The following is a 24,051-nucleotide window of genomic DNA, read 5'->3' on the forward strand; positions in this document are numbered from 1 at the left end:
TTGCATTGCCATGGGATGGATGTCAGAAACCGACTAACCACACTGACCTTCTCCCTCCAGTCTCGACTGTGAGAGAGGTTGCTTCAAGTGTCTTTTATGATTTCTATTATTTACTCCAAATTTGGCATGATCTTTTGGAAAATGATAGATTAAAGGTTGTCTACATTGTCTTGATTGTGTTGGATTGGAAACAGATTTCAATAGAGTCTTTTCTGAGATCGCATTTTGTATTTTATTCTTTGCTACAGGGTCTTTGTTCTAGCCCCTCCTTTTTCCCACACTTGGCTTGGCTGAGAGAGCACCAGCCTGATGAGCCTGCTATGGCCACTGCCATTACTGCACAACTTAACTGGAGACTCAGAAAGCCTGGCTTTTTCTGCCAGCCTGTGGTAAAGCATGTTTGACACAGAATTCATACTGGAGAAGAAATTAGCACCTGATCCTGACACACACATACAAAATGAGACCAGCATCTAAGTGTGGTTATACTTTTATGTGGAAAAGATGAAATCCTATACAGCTGGGACCAGGCTGATCACACTTAGCTGGGGGTTAGGTAGAAGATTTTTTCAGTCTGTAGCAATTTTTCTGGAATAGATAAATTAAAAAACCCTCTAAAATTTAGAAATACTATGATTTTGTTTTTTCACTGAATGTTCTTAAGATCATAATATTTTCAATTTGATTTGTTTTTTACTATCCCCCAACATTTTTTGAAAAATATTACTTCCACTTGACTTGAGATTACAAGTATTATGCTCTAGGAAAGATGAATTTACTACTCTTGTAGCAAAAAAAAAAAAAAGATTATAGTATCACAATCCTGCTTTCACAACTGAACAGACTATTGAAAAATAGTATTTACCACACTGCATGGTTTAAAATAAATATCCATCCTCTCAGCATCTTGTCTGGAGTGGAATTTTTGGCATAAACAATTGCTCAAGTATAAGTCTTCTTATTATCCCTATTTCCCCAAACAACTCAGAACTACTTTTTCAACTGTGCTAGAAACAGGTGAATCTCATATAATAATCAACAGCATTTTCTTTTGATGCAATCAAGTTTGGCCTAAAAATATATACTCATGTCTGATATGCAGAAAATAATAGGAACAAGACAGACTAAAGAGATTAAAAAAAAAAATCTGATAAAAAAGGAAGTTTTTTTGAACTCTGAGTAAGGATGCTGCCATTGTGATGTGTCTAGAAAATGACCAGAGATGATATGAGTGTTTTCAACTTCTCCCATCTGTGTTAGAACAACTCCCTCCCATTAAAATAAAACAACCTCCTAGAGTGATATTAAAAGTATAAACACATAAATGTGATCAATACTTTCATGCCATGTTTATGCGGTGTTGCATGACTTTCCTGTGGAATTTGACAGAGGAATCTACCCTCAATCCCACTTGTCAAATAAACAAGGTTAGATACACGAGTGGTTTGCAGGCCAGTACCAGGTCTGACAGGAGGCAGTGTCCTTGCCCTGGATGGATGTGCTCCTCTTCAGCTGCCTGAGGAAAACCTGCCGAGCACACCAGCCTGCTGTGTGGCACATGAGCTTTTGGGGCAGTTTCAGTGCAAGAAAAACAACCAGACTCCAACAAACAAGTACCAAGAGCACTGGCTGAGGCTCTGCCCAACATCAGGAGAATAATCCTGGTAACATGCTAGTGAGGGGGGTATGATTATTGCTGCCCCACACATCTAAGTGTGTCTTTCTGTCCCATACAATGATGTTTCTCCACTTTCCTCTTAAAAGAAAGCACTGTCAGGTTCTCATAATTACCTCAATTTCTGCATTTTCCAGTTTCTCACCTCTTTCTGATGCCTTTTTCCCATCACCCCAGTGCAAAACAATTTTTTTTTTTTTTCAGTCCTCTTTCAGCCCTTTACTGTGTTACAGGCTTAGCTCTGACAGCTTCTTCAGAACTGATGGGTTTGCAGGACTCAAAGGCAGATTTCAGGCCAATAATGAACTGCAGATAGTCTTTGCTATTGAGTCTTGCTATTTTGTTTATGCAAAGGTGGACAAGAAGTGATCACAAATAACAGAGCAGCAGCATAGTTCAGCATGCTTCATGACTGACTTTTAGTCTATGAACAAATTCTCAAGGAACACCTATCAAGACAGGGTGTCCAATATTATCTGACTTTTCCCCAGCAGTGCTACAGGTGATGCTCAGTATGGCAAAGAAAGTCTCAGGAAATACTGCATACAATGATGCTGAATTTAAAGCAGAAGAGATTAGTTTAATACAAAGAATTTTAATGTGCTTCCATTTGGACCTAAGAAGAAAGCAATACATCAAAAAGAGTGAAACTGCCAGTGTTTAAACGATCTGTACTCACATCAATGCTCTCAGACCTTTCTTGCAGAGATCCTTTCTTCTTTTCCTTAGAGCCTTGCCCTCCCCCTCCTGCCTCCTACATACTCACACATGCATAGAAACACCCACTCTTCAGCCATTTCTAGCATGAAATTACTGCCTTTTCTCCCTGCCTCCCTGCAGAACAAAAACAAATTATGTCATCTTCAGCTCCAGCACATCCTATTCCAGTCAGATTTCTCCCTGTTCTGCACCCAGTCTCTGGAGACTGGACCCTCTCCTCCCCTCTCTACCAGCCAGTCACCCCCTGAGGCTGATAGCCAAGACCTTTAAAACACTAAAGATCCAGACACCAAGAATTTGTCTAAACACCTGCACACAGCCCTCACTTATCTGGGCATGGTAGCAGAGCAGTGTTTAGGGCTCTGCCACCGTGGCACAGCTTCCCAGGCAGCTCCCACTGCTGCACACACAGAGATTTTGGGAGCAGCAGGGCACCTCGAGTTCCACCTCCATCCACTGACCCAGAGACAGCATCACATTTATGTGATTGCTGGAGGGGAGAAGATTTTTGTGGGGCAGAGAGAGAAAAGGCTGGAAGGATTTTTCCAGGGGCTTCTCACTTTCCATCAGGAGTCACTTCATGTCCCGCCTCCTGGTTGGAAAAGTGCTCCTCATGTCTTTGAGAAATTTTCATTACAGGTCTTTAAGCAAACAAGCCATTTTTTAAATGTCAGAGTCATCAATTACAAAGAGGCAGTCACGTAAGTGCTGGAATAAACTTTGCTCTTCTTATAAAGGCCATGTGAGCAGCTAAACAGGGTCAGATGAGAGGTGCATCTGTGCTAATATCCTGATTCTGGCAACAGACATTGAAAGATGCTTTTAGAAGTGAACTTCTAATAAAATGGCCTCAAAATGTCTCTGTAACTCCCATTAGTTAAAGGTTCACTAAACTCCTCAAATATGATTTATATGCCTGGAAATGTTTTGTCATCTCTGATGCAACTCTGGATAGTTTTTCTTCATGCCATGCATCAAATGATACAACTCAGAGCACTGACAAAAATATTGATCCATATGCGATTGAACACAGATTTCTATTTTAATTTATGTTGCACAATTGGACTTTGACAGTATTTGTCCTTTATATCTTAAGATGAACTCCATTAGTCTTCACTTATATTTTAGCAGTTAGGATGGGAGTTGCTAACTTAAATAACTATTGGACTTTACTAAAGTTCTAAAATTACTACTTCTCCCTGTGGATGGAGAAATTCAGGTACACTGATGTAAATTAATACATTCAAGCAAAATATTGTCAACTGTCAAGACAGATATTTGCCATTCTAAATGTACAGCAGAAATTGTATCTTAAAATTAATTACTTAATTTATTCTTAAATTCTTGAAGAATTTAAAACTTGTTCTCAAAAGTGGTTAAAGGCATAAAACTAGTAAAATTTTTGAACTCTCATATTTTAATACAGGTACAGATTGTATTTGGTTGCGCAAGTGTGGAGGCAGAGGTGAATATACACCAATAAATTAATTTTTAAAGAAAAAATTAAAATAAAAATCTGAAACTCAGCTAAAAAATTACTTTTTATTTTTATAATTGAGTGTGAAATAAAGTTCTATATGCCAAAAAACAAGGAAATCAAATGTGGCATAGCTGACAATATTGAAAAGTACAATTCTAAGTTATTTTCATCATGCAATATGAAATTCTTATTTTCCCTGTCATCTTCTTATATAGTGAGAATATCTTTCTGACCTCCTAGAACAGTTTTGTAAAGAAACAAAACATCATTATTTATTGAATAAAATACTACACGAGAAGATGATGACTATTATTTTCAATGTATATTTTTGTCTGTTCATACAAATAGCCAAATCATGTGAGATATGTGTTAATTACATTTGATAGAAGAAAAGTAATTTCTTCAACTGCAGCATTTTTGGCAGCTACTGAGTTCAGTACATGCTGCTTATCAAGTGGCAACATGCAAAACTTACAAAAACTATCCTAATAAATGTGAGGATTATGACAATATATTTATCATCTCTTGGTCTATGTTAAATGTCCTAGTAGCAGAATCTGCAGATTTTGCACAGTGAGCTTCAGATTGAAGAATGAATTTATGGGCTTCCTAGAACTTACATACACAAAACAAGTGTTCATTTCAATATGAACACTCAGATAAAGGTGTATTAAGATGTGATAGTGGACAGAAAAAATAATTTAACTTTTTTTCTGACCTTGTATTTTGTATACTGAAACAAGTATGACTATAGTTTTAGTATCCTTAAGTCTATGCTTTCAGCCTTTGTGGCCATTTTTCCATGGAGTCAGACATTTAATTAATAGGAATATGAGACTGCACATACTTGAATAATTTGTGTCCAAATAGTCTCTTTACTTTTTCACCTTTACTCTTTCACATTTTACTTTACCATATTTCATGATTTCTGTATGATCTCATTTTCTGCTAAAGATATAGCACCTTTGAGCACCAGAATGTCTCATTTACTCTTTCTAGAAGAGACAAGGGGCCAGTGTCTTAGGTTAGACAGGGTGTGTATGCCTTGTGTTTATGGTTTGTGTTGCATTTATCATAAGAGACAAGATCTCTATATTATCATAGATCATATTTCCATTATACCCTCTCTTCCCATCAAATTACTTCATCATTGGCTTCTCTTTCTATAGTTGGTGCTGGAAGAGTTGCTCTAATGGCTTAAATATTAGAAAACACCACATATAAGCAGACATGCTCATATACTCTCTCCTTCAGAAGATCATGTGGCACACTTATGTAACCTAGAATTTCACTTAGTTACATCTTCAGTATTTTATTGTTTCAAGTAACATGCACACATTATCATTCTTGGGACTGATAATCATAGATTAAAATATAGCGTCAACAAATGTGAATTTCTTTCAAAATGAAGTAAGTGCTATAAAACATGAGTATTGTGAGTTGTTTCCTGTGTATAAATATGGATTTTATCAAAGCAAAAGGAAAGATTGGTGCTCTTTTCAGACTCCTCAATTTCTGTGTAATATGTGGACTTGAAAAAAATAAGTGACTCACTTCTAAATGAATTTTGAAGAAAAGTCACCATAGGAAAGAAAACAAGTTACACACACAATATTCAATCCCAATATTGTCATTTTCTTTATGGGTATCAATAATATATGAACAAAATATTGTAAGTTCTGGAGGTGAAAATGAATTTAAAGTCCCCAGTAATATGGTTGAACTCAATCATCAAACTTCTTAATGTTGTTGTTTGAACAGTTAAATTAGAGAGAATTACGCCTATTAATTTAAAAAGGGGGTTTGTTGCTTTTTTTAAAGTATTCATAAAACAAAAAATGTGAGTTTTGAATGAGGTTAGGGGAAACAAACATCCTTAAAATTGTCATAAAAGGATTATTATTACAGTAATTAATCAATCAATCACTGTTTGCTCTAAGAGATGATAAGGGAAACCAAAGGAGTATATTAACACACTCCTTGTTGAAGGAGGAATGAGGTTGTTTTAGCAGGTGTCTAATGTCATTTGCAACAGCCTTTGGCAATTGAGATATTTGTATGTGACTTGCAGATTCCCAAAATTTCTATGGTATGGCAGACTTTAGGGCTAAACTCCAAGATATGGAGTCAGAGACCACTGAGTTCCATTTGTACCAATAATGTGAGCCCAGAGTCATCTCATGAAGTGAGACAGGATGTGATGTGGGAACAGAGTCCCTAAGATTTTTTTTTTTAATTGTTCCTGTGACTTAAACAACATACTATCCATTTTCAGAAGCATTTTGAAATTCAACTTAGATGCTACAATTACTCTTTCAGTTTGCATCAGTAATTTTAATTGAAGACTTCAAGGGAATAGACAAATGACAGGGCTAAAAAGCATCAAAAGCTCTCTTCATAGCTCGAGGAATGTCTATTTGTAGGCACTACTTAAAGAATGCTCAGTAGCTTGGAGGGGCAGCAAAGACTCAAGCTCTAAATCCCTCTCAGGCAGAACAGATAGTGACACATGGATTTTTTGCAACTCAGAGAGAACACAAGGATATTGAATATCACACCAGCCAACTGAAAAATCTGACAAGGTGCACACAAAGACCTCAGATGTAGACAGCAAGAGTGCGTGGTATACAAAATATGGATACTTATTTTAGTCTAGGCTCCTCTCTGTCCTGGTTATCATTCAGTGAGTACCTCACAATATAGTGAATATCAAAAGAAGGAAAATTTGAAGAAAGCACTAAAATAAGAACCTTATAGAGAAAAAAAAATTCAGTAACTTTGAGACAAAAGTAAACACCTTTCCTAGTCTTTTGGTCAACATAAGAAAAATTGAAAGATATTAATGTGACTGCTGTATCAATTTATCTGAAAGCCACAGAAACATAAAAAATATAATGAAAAATTAATCTTAGAAGAAAGTAGAACAAGTACAAAAAATTTCAAGCAACCTAAGTATTACTTGTCTATTTACATACAGTGCTCAGTGATCTGTCTGCCTTAAAATTTGAAAGAACAGGGGACTGAAAAAGAGTCTCTTAATTGCTATTAATATTCCAAGTATTAGTTTTACTGTCACCATCACACTTTTAAAGCCACCTGTCATATTGCTTTCCCCAGCTGCGTCTTAATATATGATATAAAATAAATAGTTAAACGCATTTTTTCCTTTGCTTTTGTGTTTGAAACTCCTTAAATATAATGCTGTAATACTTCAGCACTTTCCTCTGTGACAGAGGAACAGAAGATTTGTCCTATAAAATTTAAGATAAGATTCAGATTTAGTCCCCTTTAAAGAATAAAAAAAAAATTAAGAGTTCTGCTTTAAATAATTCTGGTTACTTAGCAAATTGGTAGATTGTTAAAACAGGGTTAATTTTAACTCTACACTTCTTGCATAGTTTTGGCACTAGCTATATGATGTGCAAGTTTTTATGGTGAGAAATATAAAGTGGATTAAATTAAATGGGATGCTGTGTACTGCAAAAAGAAAAAAAAAGGTTATATCAGTTTTTCTTAGCTATGAACTTGCAGAGCATCTGTCCTCATGTCTGCTGCAAAGATCATAGCACTCATGTTGTGGTTCTACTCTCCAGACCCACACAATATCCTTGATCTAAAATCTTTTCTCATGAAATGAGAAAAGGCTGGTACTTCAAAGTCAGGCTGAGGTTTTAACAAATAGTTACTCTTTATATGTCTCACAAACAAGAAAATGTAACCAGCACTGCTAGTGGAAGGAATTATCAGTTTTGGTTGTACCTGATGCAAATATAGTGCTTCTGCTGTGCTTTGCCCCATTTCATCATCAGCCTGGAGGATGCTGGAGTACAAGCAGTAAATATAACACAAATTCACACTGACTGGCCTAACGTGGGTGGGAGAAGTCATTCTCCACAATGCCTGAAGTAATTTCAGTTATTGCTGTTAGTTACTTTCCAAACAGGTAATTTTCATTCTCTGAACTCCATGGGATGATTAGCAACATATGGAGACAGAGAGAGATGTGCAGTCTCAGCTAGACTACAACATCAGATGAAACATCCTAGTTGCCAAATAAAGCAGGGGTAGCCAGGGAAGCAGATATTACAAGCTGGTTTTATATGTGCTGTTCTGCTCTCACAGTCCTGCCTCACCTGGCATCAGCTTGCAGCTGCAAGACTGACACTTCATGAGGCCTTGGTCCATGATAAAAGAATTTTTTAGCCTGGAGATGCATAAGACCAATGAAAAGATAGTCTTTCCTCTGTGGTCCCACTAGTAGCACAGCTTCTCATTTTCTTAACACCATGCCTTAACTTTGGGAGCCAGTTTTCCTGGAGGTACTGGATGAGAAGGTGTCAGGCAGGTGAGATAACTAAATTTCAGCCAGCTTCAGTACTCTGGAAATCAAGCTCCTGGTCAGTGCACCTCTTGAGATGGCAACTGTGGTAAACAGTTGGCTGCCAAGGGAAGGGAATGTTGTAAAAGAGAAAATTACTGGTTAGGTTTTGACTGATAGCATTTCAGAAAGACATGACCTCTTAGAAAATGACTATAGGTGCTGAGGCATGTGGTCATGATACACGGCATGAAGTTTTGAAAGTATTAACATTTCCAGATGACTGCCAAAACATAGATTTTAACACATTTCCTTCTTTGTGCATACGTAGTTAATTTTTTGTTGTTGCTCAAACTAGAGAGCTTGCATCTCAGTTCAGCTCATATTTGTTGAGATGATGGTTTTTTCACATTATCTGACAATGGATAAACAGGGAACAGAATGAAGCATCTGTTTTAACTTGTAAAAATGCATCCTTTTGTAGATATCCCCAATTTCTTCTGTCTTGAGTTCTCCACTTTTTATAAAGGTTGTAAGATATTAGCCTTACTGTAAAAAAATATGCATTACAAAAACTAGATAATAATTTCCTACGCCTAATGACATTGTAGGCTCAAGTACCTGATAATGGCTTTAGGTTTGCTCTTATTCACTTAAATAATAACATTAGTGGTTTTATAGATCAACAAGTGTGATTTCTCTAATTTTCTTACATTTAAAGTAACCTCAGCTTCTTGAAAAATTCATCATATGCAGAAGATTGTTACGCATGTGGGTCTTGACATACGGCCATGGACAGAAGCAAGGGAACGGACCACGCCTTCCAGCATTTCTAACAACTCTTTCCCTTTGCACATCTCTAGGGGACAGTAGAAATTCTGAGTGGTAGATGTGGGACCAATCTCTAGCTTTTTTCTCTAGGCTTCACCCTACTACAGTCATACAAAAATAATAGTTGACTGCTTATATGATAGATATAGACATCTGAATTGTAGACAAGTATATCTGTTAGCTGAAACTTCTCTTTAATTTATGAATTTCTGTCTCTAGAATAGATCAACTAATGCAGAGAAACTACCATTCCTGACAGAACAACATCTAAAAAAGCCCAAGTTTGCATTGTTTACAGATGATTTAGCATCTTAAAGCCAGCCAAGTACAATCTTGGCAAATGAAATGAAAGAACATGTTTCCCCTTTCTTGATTCACACTGCTGAGCTATGACATTTCCCCACAGATTTATGTTTCTGGAAAGTTTAACCTGCATTGACCAAAGATATTCATAAGTCAGAAGGGTCATCACCAGACTTCAAGAACCACTTTTGCACCATGTCTTTGAGCTGTTTCCTGGAAACCTTCGCCAAAGGAAATGGTGCTTGCTGAAATGAGGAGTGTGAGAATCTTTCCCCAAGCTTGATTATGTGGGAGTGTTTCAGTTTATCCAGTTCATTGAATAACCTTGAGAATTGTAGGAGAGTTTTTGCCTTTACAGCTTGAGCTTTTATCTGACTCAGCCGCAGGCCTAAATCTTTGTTTGCCTTAGAACAGCAGTCAGTCAAAATCACTCACTGTATAAAAATCTTTTCATGTAGATGCAGTCTTTTACCAGCATTTTAATCGAATGCAGGGGCATCTTAAATACAATTTTCTGTTGACTGCATGAGTTTCAGACAAGACAAAGCAATGTAACCTCCCAGAAAATAATGTGGTCTCAGCTCCTAGGCTGTCCTGACATAGAGAGAGATGCTGTGGAATGTAATGTCCATATCCAGCAGCTTGATTGACCTCCAAATGCTAAAACATGTCCTAGAAAGGCATTTTCAGGATTATTAACAACCATTAGTGCACAGATGCTAGATTTACATGAGGGCATAATAGCCCCTATGAATTCTGAAACATCTGGCAAATGGAATCGGGAATATAATTTTGGTTGCTTTTGACTCATCCACTGAGATGTGGTTCCTCTGAGTCTACTTGTGAGGCTTATTGTGGGTCTAGGACAAATATAAATACCTCTTAGTGCCCAGCACTGGGCACCAAGGGGTTCTGATAGCTTGTCAGGACCTCTGATATCTCTTGTTGCATCCCAGTGCACTCAGTTTGCTTCAATGCTTTCTTTCACAGCAATGCCAAGTCACTGTCAGGCAGCTGCTTCTGTGTTCCCAGTGGCTTCCAGGATTCCAGCAGGGTTCCTCAGTGGTCAGTACTGGGACAGGCACCATTTAACATCTTTGTTGGTGATTTGGACACAGGGATTGATGCTGACATCAAGCTGTGAGGTCACACACTGGAGTTCCACCTGGTTTAGTGGAAGGTTCACCTGTATCTGGTATGGGAGGTGGGACTGGATGATCTTGAAGTCCCTTTCCAACTCAAACCATTCTATGGATCCATGTTCCAAAGGATGAAATCCAAAATTGCTCCGTTTTGAAACCTTCAGATCAAACTGTGTTGTTATGATCACATTTAAGGGTTGACGATGTCTTACATAGACTCACTCTTTGAATAGCATTTGTCTCTGACACCTATATCAGATTTTGGGTGGAGAAATAAACCAAAGCACTTTTCTATGAGCTTGTTTCTTTAACAATTATCTTGGAGTACAGCTCTTGTGTCCAATGTTTATGGAAGATAAATGAGATGATGCCTTTTCTTTGTATTTCCTCCAAGTCTGATGCAGGTCTGAAGTATGAAGATTTTGATAACCACTTGGCCAAAAAAATAGTATGAACTTTGCAAGGGACAGGGTCCAGAATCATATTAGAGCTGGGGGCAGCAGTGCTGTGGTTATGCCTTACACACAGGTTGCTTCACAGATCATTGTCACCGCCCTTAGACTTTCTACTGTGATGCCCCACTGCCACAATATGATGTTTTGATCTATAACCAAAGCTTCCTATGACTGATCATATATCGAGTGCACATATATTGAACAATGACACATAGTAACAAAAGATTAATTAAAAATTTTAAAAGCTCTATTCATTATCTAATGCTGCCTAGCTAACAAACAAAAAGAAACAGATGTAATTTCACGTAGTTTTCCAAGGTAAGATTTTAACAGCTTTATGAACAAAAAGCTATTGATGGAAGCTGGGAGGCTTTCATACCTCCAGTTGATTATATTGTACAATAGCTCAATAGGGAGAGAAACTCTAATTCAGGAAATGTGAAAAGGATTTGATATCAGGAAAAGCAACCCCTTTGTTGAACAATGTTTTATAAACATTCTGACCTTAAATATATTTTTTCAGTTTTCCATTAACATGTTTAAAAATTCTTTATTCAAAGAACCAATGTTAGATGGCAGAATCATTAGTCTGAGATTCTCCAATGACTTTACATCACAATCTGTCACTCTTCTTAAAAACAAAGACATTTGTGGCCAAAATTTGTTTTGAGACCAAATTTTATATGTTTTGGGGTCACATAATTGTAGAGTGATTATATATTTCAATGTCCATTTCTGTTTTGCATTCCTATTGTACTTGAATTAATTACCTGAGAAAAAAACCAATGCAATTTCAATGCATTTTAACAAACATTTTTCTTACATGTTCTCAGCACAATCCATGACTACAATAATGACCAGCAACAGTATTGTGAAACCCATATTCAGTGTCAGCATAAAAATTAAAGTAAGTTGCAAAGATATCCTGTTTTCCAGAGAAAATAACTCCATGATCAATGTCACCAATAACAATCCACACTTCAGAGGGATTAGCAAGTAACTATTTTTGAGTTCTGCATCTGAGAATGCTAAACCATGACAAACAAGGAAAAGCTCTCATGTCATGTATTAGATAGTATGAAAATATTAAGGGAAAATGAAGTTTATGTCACTTAAATCTTCTGAACTCAGGAAGCCTATTGTATCCTTTGTTCCCCTAATCAGCTAATTTAATAAATTTTGCCTTTGGAAACTATATGCATTAAGTTAAAATGGCAACAAATATGAGAATTAAAAAGCTGTCAGAATAATGTTTTTTTGTAAAATCAGCACTAGAAATTTATATTCTACTTCTTTCTTACATTTTGTTTCTTCATATACATTTTCTGTTTATTTTTTTGGTGTTAGAAACATCATGATAGCTATAACATTAGCTCTGAAGCAAATCCTGTTTTAATTTTCTTTAAATAATACTTTTCATAACCTTTACACTTCCTACTTGGCAAGTCCTAGAGAGTCCAACAAAATAAACTAGAATCCAGGGTGATTTGTTCTGACATACAAATATTACTCTGATAAAAAAACCCCCAACTATAATAAAAGAAAGATTAAATGAAATTTCCAGAAAAATCACTTCAGACTATTCCACTTGCATCATTTGTGCCTGCATTTATTTCTGTGTCTGCTCCCTGGACTGTAACATACTAAAAGGAGCTTTCTCTGCTGCTGTGACCCATCCACAATGATCTGTTACCAAAATTTAGAAAATTATCTTCATAGTGACTCTGGCCACCATGAAATGGGTTTTCTACAGAGGCAACAACAATCCCAAACTAGCATTTCTTTATTTCAATGTCTTGGTGAGAAATGGAAGGATAAATTATGAAAACGGATAAATTATGCTGGGGAGAGATGGTACAGAGTGACAGGCTGCAAAAAACACAGGAGCACACAACTTCAGTCCCTAGTAACCAGCTGTAGCTGTGGAAACCCCAATGGACCTAAAGAGCAAAAATCATAGAACAAGAGAACGGTGTGTGTTAAAAGGGAGTTTTAAGATCAACTACTCCCCTTGCCACCCACTAGACCAGGTTGCTCAGGGCCCTGTCCAACCTGGCCTTCAACACTTTCAGGGATGAGGCATCCAAAAATTCTGGGCCAAAGTCTTCACCATGAGAGTGGAGGAACACGGGGACAGGAGTCCACAAAGGCTGTGGAATCTGTCTTAACAAAATTTTCTCAAGACCCTGAGAAACCTGATCCAAGGACAAACTTAGCCTTATTTTAAGTACAGGGTTAGTGACTGAAGAACACTGCCAACTGAAATAATTCAATTATTCTCTGACTGTTTTTTCCTAAAGAAGATGATAACTGCTTGGAAACAGAATTCATCTCCCTCCAAAAAGAGTTTCGTCCATACATAGACCTGATGTGACCTTTCAGACAGTAGTTTGCAATACTTATCAATCTGTGAAGATGAAAGTGTTTGCAGTGGTGGTCCAGATCTCCAGAGCAGCTTTCACTCTCATCAGAAGCAGTTTCTTTTATTTCATGAGTTTTCACAGATTCTTTTTTTAATAGGACACAAATGCCTGTGTGTCCATATGCCACACTGAAAACTCTTGTTATGATGGTTCTAATGAGAACAGTATTGGATGAGACTCAACTGATTATTTTGCAAAACCATCCTTTCTAAAGAAATAAATTTGCACTTAGTAGTCTGTGTTCTCTATCTCTTTTCTTTCCACACAGACTTCTCTTAAGTAAACAGTCTATAAACCACAACCCATTTTTATGTAGACAAATGCAGAGATCTTTTCTCCCTTAAAATATTGTGAAACAGGAAAAATAAGCTACCTGGCACTTATAAGCAAGAAATTTTTACCAAGAAACTTACCTTTTCTACATATTAACACAGAAAGTCATATGGAAAATGTTTGCATTCATGGAGAGAGTGAGACTCAGGAATCTATTTCTCATTCTGTTTCTCATATAAAAGATCAGAGGAACTTTCATAATTACCTGTTTCCATTTTCCCATCTTGTGCAGCAGGCCCATCAGGAATTACACTCTTCACCTGGAGAAACTCATCCGGCTCATCCCCACCAATGATGGTAAATCCAAAACCCATGTTGCTTTTCTTAAGAGTTGTACTGAGGAAAGTCCCCTTCAGCTGTGATGCATCACGGGTGAAGAGTGGTTTTTCTACATCAGTCAACATAAACAAGAAAGACAAAAGTTCTGATCTAGTCACAACATAGCAGGGACAGCACATAACAGTATTGGTTGACACCGAGTGGCAGTGTATCAAAGGCAAGAAAATAAAGGGTGCAGACATTCCAGGAAAAATATTTGTGGGTTCTTGTACTAATAGAAAGCTTAAAACGTATTTCTTATCTATGGCAGATCAGCCATAAATGAAAAGATATAAATATCCTGTGATATTAGAAATCCATTTAGAAGTGGATATTGCGTAGCTAAAATAATTACATCAATAAAAGTGATCTGTGAGGTAATTTAAAAACCTCTTTCCAAACCTATAAATTCAGCTTTGTCTACAAAGTAATACATTTCTCATAATTTCCCTCCCAACCACAGTGAGGAATATATCCCCTGTGAATGTCTCATTCCATTTGTTGCCGAGAGGAGGTAAACACTAGATGAGCTTTTCTCTCCAAACACACGGGGTTCAGGCATCCAACAAGTGACACACACGACAGCTGTGCAACCTTGGCGTCCCCTCTCCAGTGCCTGGGGGTGCGCTGTGGGTGCTGGGGTCCCCGTGCTGCTCTCCCATGCAGTGGGGGAGGTTGGGGAGGTGCAGGTTTGTGACCCCAGCTGGCCCCAGGGCAGCGGGCAGCGGGGACGTACCGTAGAGCGCGCCGGCCCCGGCGGGGTCGCGCCGCCACTGCCACAGGTCGCTCACGCTGCGGGACCTCCTGGGAGCGGGGCGCAGGCGGGCAAGTTTGGGTCTAGGTAAGGTTGATGAGGAGCTTTCTACTGTTGCAAAGGAGAACAAGCCTCATTCTCTGACTATAACCTTACGTTAAATTTCATTTGTCGATACCAGTATTGTTTGCTGCTTATACAGCTCCTTTTGAGCACATTAATTTTTATGTTACCAAGTGGCTGCATTCCTGTAAACTCCTATAACACTGTGCTTGAGGCTTTTAACTTAATTGATGCTTGCTAGATGAGCTAGCTTAGAAACATACCAAACATCAATTAAGAGTAATTTAGAGAAAGTACAATTAAGTATTTCAGTGTTGCCAGTCTCGGGTGCTCAAGAGAGAGTCGTACATTCCCAGGAACAGAATTTATGATTTTATTTAGAAAATTATGTTGGAAGTCTTATTGTGCTTTCAGCTTCTCAGCCTTTAGGAAACACTAGATTAAACTGTTCTGTTTTTCCTCTGCGCCTCTGAAAGTTTTAGTTGGCTCTTGAGTCCTGCAACTATTGGAACCTGGATATTTAAGGGAGAAAATTGCTAAGATACAGGTGATAACCTTTTGAGCATTGGCAACATTATTCTTTTAACCAGACTATGACAAAAGCATTGTCACATAAACAGGAAAGCAACATCTTAACCAAGACAGCTGACATGGTACTGTACCTCGGAAACCTTGGGCCTGCATAGGCTTTGTTCCAAGTTCTGCGTTGGGCATGTTATGCTGCTGTAGCTTCCTTTTTGCTTCTAGGACAGGGTTTTCAAATTGAGTTCTTCTATTTATGTGGCTGGAAAAAAAATTGGTTTTGATTACAACCTAGGTTCAATTGGATAAACTGATAATTTTCACAGTAGGGTGCTAAGTATGTGGCTAAGGTGTGTGTGATTAGAGATCAGAACTGTGAGGAACCCCCAATGGGCCTGAACACGTCCCTTATATTCCACACAATTTTGTTGGGGGTGAGGATATACAACCAGTGCCCTCTGTAATGAACAGCACTGAGCAGCATCCTATCACTTCAATATGCTAAATCTGCTACATACAAATGTTTTTGATCTATGGGACTACATATTAAACAGCAGCACTGCTGAAAAATGCTATAGCAACAGTTTTCATGTCTTCAGCATGACCACTGTTCTGTGTATGATTCAAAGGATCTCAACCAGTTTTGTGCATTATTATAAATTAGTTGTAGGTGAATTTACTCACTAACAGAAAAATAAAAGCCTAGACAACCGAGTGCTTTTATGATGGTAATTAACAAATAAATCTAATGGGTAATAAATTGAAGATTATTCCTTTTTAATGTGTATCTGCTCAGCTGTACAGAAAAATCAGAAGCAGGAACTAAATTAGATGGCAGATTAGAACTACATAGATCGTATATGAAATATAAGAAAAGTTAGTATACATATTTTTTCTTTATGTTTTACATTTCCTACTACAAGTCATTAAGTCCATCTCTGGCATTACACCACTACATTTCTGCATTGTGCTTAGGACAATGAACTTTACAACTACTGTCACCATATCCTTGATTTTAATTCTTTAAAGCACACATATTATCAATCAGTGAGCTATCCTTCAATCCTGTTCTGGGATATATTTTGCATGTTTTCCCATGGAGGCAAAGCAATGTAGTAGGCTGCATGGAATATAGCTGCAAGATAGGATCACAATAGGATCACAACAAAGAGAAGGGACTTGTGCTTCCAACACTGCTTTGGGAAAGCCAATACATATGTACAGAAGGGCAGGCTTATATCACTCCTTATTTGTTCTCACTGGGTTACTGTCTACTGAGGTCTTCTGCAAATCCAATCCTAATCAGGTCTTTAAGCACTTGGACAGGTTCCGTGGTAACTTTCACAACTCTAAGATCCTAAAAGGGTCTTTTCTGACATTGCAATGACCTTTTGTGACACATCAAGCACTTTTCAGGTCCTTTGAGATTTTGATCCTACCACAGCTTCAAAGAAGATAAGTGGAATTGCCATTAGGAAGTGAGGTAGAGGAAAGGCAGCAAAGTCCCATGGGAGTGCAATACACTTGCAAAATAGGATTTAGTGGTCAGTTCTAATGAAATGAAAAGACTTTCAGTCATGTAAAAGAATATTTGATTTAATGAGATGAAGTAAATGTGATAAATCCTTAAGTTGCTCCTTTCTTCACATGGCTATAACTCATTCAAATGGCTGCTAGCTTACTATCATACTCTAAAATTTTCATTAATAGCTTTCAGTAAATTTTGTTCTATGCTGCAGACAGATAAATCCCTCTCATTTCTTTCTTTCTTTAGACAGGCTGTTTAAGATTGTAGGTGTTCCTTTCCTAGACTTTTGCTTTCTGCTATTTCTAGTAATTGTCAGGGTCTTCAGCACCTTATTCTATTGCAAACCTATGGACTTATGATGAAAGGGAGAAAAACTTCACTAGTTAAAAATGGAGAAAGCAAGACTTATGTGTGTTAAGAAAAGGTAATCATGAAGTACTAACATAAACATGAAAAAATACTTATGTGTTTATCATTGGATATATTTCCATGTTGTAAAGGAAATACTGCTTTTGTCTTTACACAATACAGTGATGAAACTCAAATACTACATTAAGTTCTGAGCACCCATGATCAAATGAAATGAATCTCTATGAAAGGTTTTACAAGAAGACCAGTGAAATAGAGTATTCTATTAGAGAAGATCAAAGGAGTTTTAGCTTTTTATTCAAGCAGAATTAATTCTGCTATATAATTGCATTCTATGAATACATTTGGAAGTAAATACTAGAATATATTAAAGATGACAGGATTTCAGACTTGAAGTCTGTAGGCTTCTCACAAGAGAAGTGTGAAGTTAGAAAACAGCTTCCAGAAGGAGGTATGGAGTACAATATCTAGCTTGTTTTATTTTAGCAATTGACAAGTTTTAAACCAGGGTTGCTACACATGTGGGTTAGTTGCTTCAACATAGGGATCACCTCTTACTTTAGGGGCTCTGAAGGATCCTGCCCTGTTCTCCAGCTGCCCTCCACAAGAGCAGAGGTTTCCTGTGGCTTTTGTGCCATGGCATGCAGATGTAATGGATATCCAAGATTACACTTCAGATCTTCATTCAGGACTTTGCATTGTGCTCAATTTCATGTTGCAGTTGCAGGAAGGCTCCTGCAGACCTAAGCTTCAACTTATACATGGTTCTGTGATATAAGAGAAGTGGGGATTTTAGCTAACCTGTGTTCATGGCTCAATAAAGATTAATGTGTATGGTACTGACATCACAGCTATAATCCATTTTCTACTGCCTACCTACAGTTTCTAGGTATAGTTTAAGTTGTGGTTTGGTCAATTTAAACAGAAATATCTTTGATAACAGCTTGAAAATGACATTTTGTTCTATCAGATCAGATCAGATCAGATCAGATCAGATAGGAAGACTAACACAGGTTCTTGAAGCACCTCATGTTGTTGGTGCAACTTTAATAATTCTAAGCTCCAATTTATTCCCATATTTTGACTGTTTTTGGTAATGTGCAATCACAATGTGAAAGCACAATGTGAAAAAGCACAATGTGAAATTTCCAACTCATTAAAAAAATGCATTAAATTTTGTGTCCAAGAGGACTCAAAGAAAAGAAAATTATATTTATAATCAGTCATTTTTAGCAGTCAATAATATTGCATTATGTTCCTATATTGATGTAACATGGAACACATCTCTTTTATGCAATTTCAAGTGCTATACAGCTTCTTGGCTAAATCAGAAAAAGTGCTCCTGCTGAGTTTACTTGAGAAACAAGTTGTTAAGCTAAGTAGTTCTCTTGAAAGGACATTTTAGTTTTTCCTCTAGCTACTTCAACAGCATGCACAAGATTTATTACTAGCCTAGGCCTTCATAAAACAAGCCTAATGTGAGTTTTAGAGATGGTTACAAGTAAGTGCTTTTATGGTTAAAACAGATTTTGGATGGTAGCCAAAATGTATTGCTCATTCTCATAGGATCTAATTCAGTGAACAATTCTAACTTTTCTTCCTTTATTTTATACAATATATATTAAATCAAAAATAGTAATCCAAAACCTAATCCAACTCATTTTTTCTAGTGCCACTGTGGCTGTGCAGAGAAGGAGTGGCTGGTGCTGCTGGCCCCTGTTAGCTCACTGTATCTCAGCTGGGGACACACCCTGAGAGGCAGGATTTTCTTTAGAGCTGCATTTACTTGTCAGGTCAAAATTCTGTCTCTGTGTGATGGGGAGGTACCATCAGCACCAGCCAGCCCATAAAACACAGACACAATTCTGCCCTCTCAGTTGTCAGTGGGGCCAGGCTAAGTTGTTTTTGTGATGAATTTCAGGTTAGATGCACTTAAGACAACTGAAACACATCCTTAGGAGATTTGCAGGATGTAGTGCCTAATTTGCAGCCTTTAGTTGATGGTCAAGGCACTGAGCTCTGACAAAATGACAGCAGGTCAGAGCATGGGCACCAGTAGAAGGATTTTAACCCATCTCCTTTTCTTATTTACTTTAATATATGAGGGTTTTTTTGTTTGTTTGTTTGTTCTTTCTTTTTATTTTTTTTTTGCAGTTTTTGCCTATAGCTTTTGAAATTGTTGCCTATTACCCAACAAAGTAATTCTGAGGATCAGGATGCCTATAAAATGGATATTCTAATTTATAACTTGTATGCATTGTATAGCCTATCTTGTATAGCCTATTTATCTTTATATTCACATTTTTCAGTTGATAACACTGTATAATGACAAAATGACCTGGGATAACTTTTTCTATTAGAGTACTAACAGAGCATTGTCAGAAGTTGTAAATCAAGGAGGTATGTTTCTCCAGGATAAATGCCTGTACAGCTAATTTAGCTGTTCTATTAAAGAGGCCATGTCTGAAAACTGAGCTCTGTGTTGTAGTTAGTCATCCTTAAAGAGGGAAAAATCTTTTGGCAATTAGAATGGAAAGACACAGAGCACTCTAATGACTACATTCTCTCCATAGTCCTGCACAGCTCAGTGCTGTTAGTTCTTAGTTTACAGATTAACAGTTACCAGACTGCATGAAAGTTAACAAACATATAGCAAACACCTCATTTATGTCACATGTCACATTATAAATGAAGCCTGGACCTACATAACAAAGCAAATGAAAATTATAATATTATCTCACACCTACATTAATGCATGATTAAGAGATGTAGTGATAATGGAAACTTTTTTTTTAGCAGAATTTGCAAAGAGGTTGTGATTTGTCTTTAGGAACTCGACTAGCAAGAGGTTTAAATGTCTTTGTTTTGGCTTGTTTTCTCTATTAGCTTTTCTCTGGTCTCAGAATATTTGAGCTGAACATGGCTGCTCCTTGTAAGGTGAAATGGAGTCTGTCTGCCTCACTGCTGAACTGTACAAACTCCCCATGGGATACAAGCTCCTCAGTGAGCAGAGTACAAACCCTGCTTCTATGAGGATTTTGTAGGCCTGCATGTAAACTTGGAGTGGACCTAAATATCTGGAATTTTGTAATCTTGCTTTTCATTATTTTCCTACTTTTATGACAAAATTAAGAAAGTGTATTGTAATCTGATTTTATCTAGTTAAAAATGAACTCATCTGTTGAGGATTGGTAATAAAAAAACTGTGGCTGTTATGTATTGTAGCAGGAAAAATGGAAAGCAATCTTTGTTTCAAACTTATTGAGCTCAGACAGCAAATTAAACTACAGCTACATTTTTACTGACTATAAAACTCCATGTGAATTTAGCAGGGCTGCAGTTTTAATGCCACTCCATGAGCATCCATTCCACTTCTAAAAACCTCAGAGACTGCAGTAGGTTTGATGTTTTTGTCCACAAATCTTATCTGTGCTAGTATTAATAAATTTGGCACTAACATCCTTAAAATATGTAATTGCACGATAACATCTGGGCCTGGTGCCTTGCATCTGTTTACCTGTGGTTGGACATGAAATACAGATAAATACTTGTTCCTTTTCTGACTCTGCAGTGGAGTGTGAGCCTTGCTGGTGCCAGAATGCCTCGGGCTGCACCAACAACCAAGGGAGTCTCAGTAAGAGATTACTGCACAGAAATTGCACGCCACCTGTTATACCTCAAAATACACTGAAAACCACTGGGGCAGAAGCTTTACTTACACCCAGCAGCTGCATAATTGCACGTGCAGAAATCTTTGGCAGGGGTTAAGTATAAAATTCTATGAGAACTGCAGCCCCTGCCTACCTGGGGACACCATAGAAGAACTCAGGCATCAGAAGGGGGAGTAATTTAATGGTATTACTTAGGCACTTCAAATCTTATTCTTTTGCTTGAATCTGGACTGACTGAGGTGACTTGAGCTGAGCAGCAAAGTAAATGGAGTTGCTGTCTCTCTCACCTGAGGGCAGGAAGCAAGCTGGGGACAAAGAGGGAGAGCAGGTGCTCTGGCATCTGGAGAATGGGACAGAAGGAATCAGCAAAGCAAGAAACAAGCACCACTTTCTGTTGTTTGTTTTGTAGAAGGCTGGGGAACATGCATGGGCATTCACAAGCTGCTGCTATGACAGCAGGTAGGAAAAGAGCATCTTACATCTTCTAGACTTGCAGCAATTAGATGAGTTTTTGATCTCCCTGCACACCTGAACCTTTGCATACTAGCAGCATATCCTGAAGTCAGGAAAAGCTGCATCTCCAATACTTGTCCAGGGCAATCCTGCAGTCAGTGTGTTGGTATGGATTCAAGAGACCAAGGGAAAAATGTGATGCACAAAGGAAATTTTCAATTTTCTATGAAGCAACTAGATAAATATATTGCTTGAGTGTCAAGATTTGAAATGGAGATTTTAGGTCAGGGACAACAGGGACAATATTCTCTGAAGATCTCTCTTGTTTAATAAAAGGCACTAATGGATAGTTGTTTCTCAACCTTGCAAGTGCTATCTGCACAGTGACAGGAGTGGCTTCCAGTCTCCTCTCTTGCATACTGACTGTAGAGAGCAAAGTGAGAACTGGCCCCTTCCAAACAGGTATCACAATCTGAATCTTGATTCATTTTTCATAAGTCTCATTCGTTATGTTAAGTTAAAAAGCAGAGGAAATAATCTCTCAGATTTACTTATGTACAAACTGGCCAGGTCCTACCATTACTTCAAACAAAAGCATTTTGTTGGCCTTTGCACAGAGGAAGAAGCTTTTTTCTTGTTTCATAACTAAAACAGAATCTGAAGAAAATGAAAGCAAGGATTGTGTTATGAAAATAGAATTTATATTGTTTTCAGCTGCACTTTTAAATTCAAAAAAGCCCATTAAATTTCATATACAGCATATAAAAACCTTGACTTCTGGCACAACCAGTATAAACACTTGATTTGCAGCAAGTGAGGATTACCCAGAAATGGATTTTAACTGAGCTGAAATTATTATGATTTGCTCTATTAATTGATTAACAAGATTTATACCTTGCTGAATATCCAAAGCTTAGATAGAAAATGCAACATCTCTTTAATGGATATTGTTCTTTGTACAAGTGTCAGCTAGAATGGTACCATGGAACCAGACCCTGGATAAAGAGAGTGACTGAATGCCTGAGTCACTGATTTGGGACACTTTGAATATACCTATATATTCAAATATACTTTGAATATACCTATATATTCAAATATACTTTGAATATACATTAATTACCTTGATGACTGAGAATTCCTGCCATACCCATAGGTTTAACATGCCAAGTAATTGTCCCCATTCCTTGCCAGGCTGAGCATTGCAGAGGATACCAGTATTAGGTCATGACATATTAATAGCAACTTAATATTGAACTTGGGAACTTACTCAACATAATAAGTGCCATAAATGGGATCATCAATTTTCTCCCAGCCATATGGAAGCTCTGAAAAACAAAGAGTTAATCCCTCTCAGTAAATGCAGTACAGAATGCAAAGATTTCTAATAACAAAGTTGTGGATCTTTGCTGGGTGTTGAGGGAAATAATAGTGAAATTAGATACAGTGACTAAAGCAAATGCCAAATCTTGAACACACCCCAGCCACAAGTAGTAGTAACCTGGACATTTGCATGTAAAACCAGCTCTTAGTTTCTAGAGCAACACATTTTGGTTGAACTTCTTTATTGTTCCAGCAGTTGCATGAGCCAACAACTGTAGCACATCTTGTGTGACATCACTGCCAGAGGAAGTGAGAGCATTCTATTTTCTTGAGGAAAACACACAAAAAATGAATTTGCTTTTTGAGCTTTTTTTTCCTTAGGAATCCTGGAAAAGTTGGTCTAGAAGGAATGAAAAGAGTTTGTCTCCTGCCATCTAAGTACAGATAGTATACAGAAATGTTTGCATTTTTCTTCTTACTGGGATGGCAACTCTACAATCTCCAAAGGCATCCTGTTCCATAGGTAAGTTATATATCAGGAACATAGGAGCACATAACAGTGCATGAAAGCACAAACCAAAATAAGATATTTTAGCATCCTCTGGACATAAAGCTAACTACATTTTTCAGAAACAGAGATCCCTAAAACATTCTGGTCTTAAAAATGAAACTGTTGTAAATATTAATTCAACAATCTTGAAAATCATTCATTTATAACCAAACTGCCACATATCTATTAATGTACATTGATACTTATTTTATTATCACTAACACTGAATGCTTAAAAAAATATTATACTGCCAACAGAATTTCATCTTGTGTTTAAAAGGCACCAAACAGAAGCAACAAGTATTTCAGTTGACATGGACAGAGTAAAAACCTCAGTACCAAGTGGTGACATGGATGGAGGAGACTCACAAAGGGATGGGCATTCCCATTGCATAACGGGTATTGATTTCTATGCAGTCAAAGACTATGACACAATGTATGGGGAGTGGTACTGAGATTCTAAAAGGAAATTTGACTCTGGAATTCCTTATCTTAGATTTTTTTTTTTCTTTTTAAACTCTGTTGCACTACTTTAAAGTAACTTTTTGGAGACAATGAGTTACTGAACTAGACAGAACAGAAATGATGTAGATCATATTGAACAGTCATTACACTAGTCATAAAGAAGTATTCCTGGAGGACTTGAGCTTTTTTTTTTTCACTGACAATATGACTGGACAATTATTGACTTGCTCAAAGGAGCAAATAGGAAAATAAAGCCTGAGTGATAAAAGGGATAAAAGAAAAGCACGTTAATCTCTGCTTGTTACTTCTCCTTTAAATGCATCTGTAGTGGCTGATCCTTTCTTGAGTGAACCCTTTTA

General features: G+C 37.3%; 1 protein-coding gene across 24 annotated transcripts in view; it reads right to left on the reverse strand.

The window, feature by feature from the left end:
- MAGI2 (membrane associated guanylate kinase, WW and PDZ domain containing 2) overlaps positions 1-24,051 on the reverse strand; it is a 696,944-nt gene that overhangs the window by 132,578 nt on the left and 540,315 nt on the right. For all 24 annotated transcript variants that reach the window (XM_077783658.2, XM_077783653.2, XM_077783651.2 and 21 more), the window contains 3 exons: positions 22,626-22,683; positions 15,478-15,599; positions 13,886-14,068 (listed from right to left, as the gene is read on the reverse strand). In XM_077783658.2, the coding sequence (XP_077639784.2) occupies positions 13,886-14,068; positions 15,478-15,599; positions 22,626-22,683 (363 nt within the window). The remainder of the gene's footprint in view (positions 1-13,885; positions 14,069-15,477; positions 15,600-22,625; positions 22,684-24,051) is intronic.

This window comes from Lonchura striata, chromosome 1A, assembly GCF_050655825.1.
Source record: "Lonchura striata isolate lonStrDom1 chromosome 1A, ASM5065582v1, whole genome shotgun sequence".
NCBI lineage: Eukaryota > Metazoa > Chordata > Aves > Passeriformes > Estrildidae > Lonchura > Lonchura striata.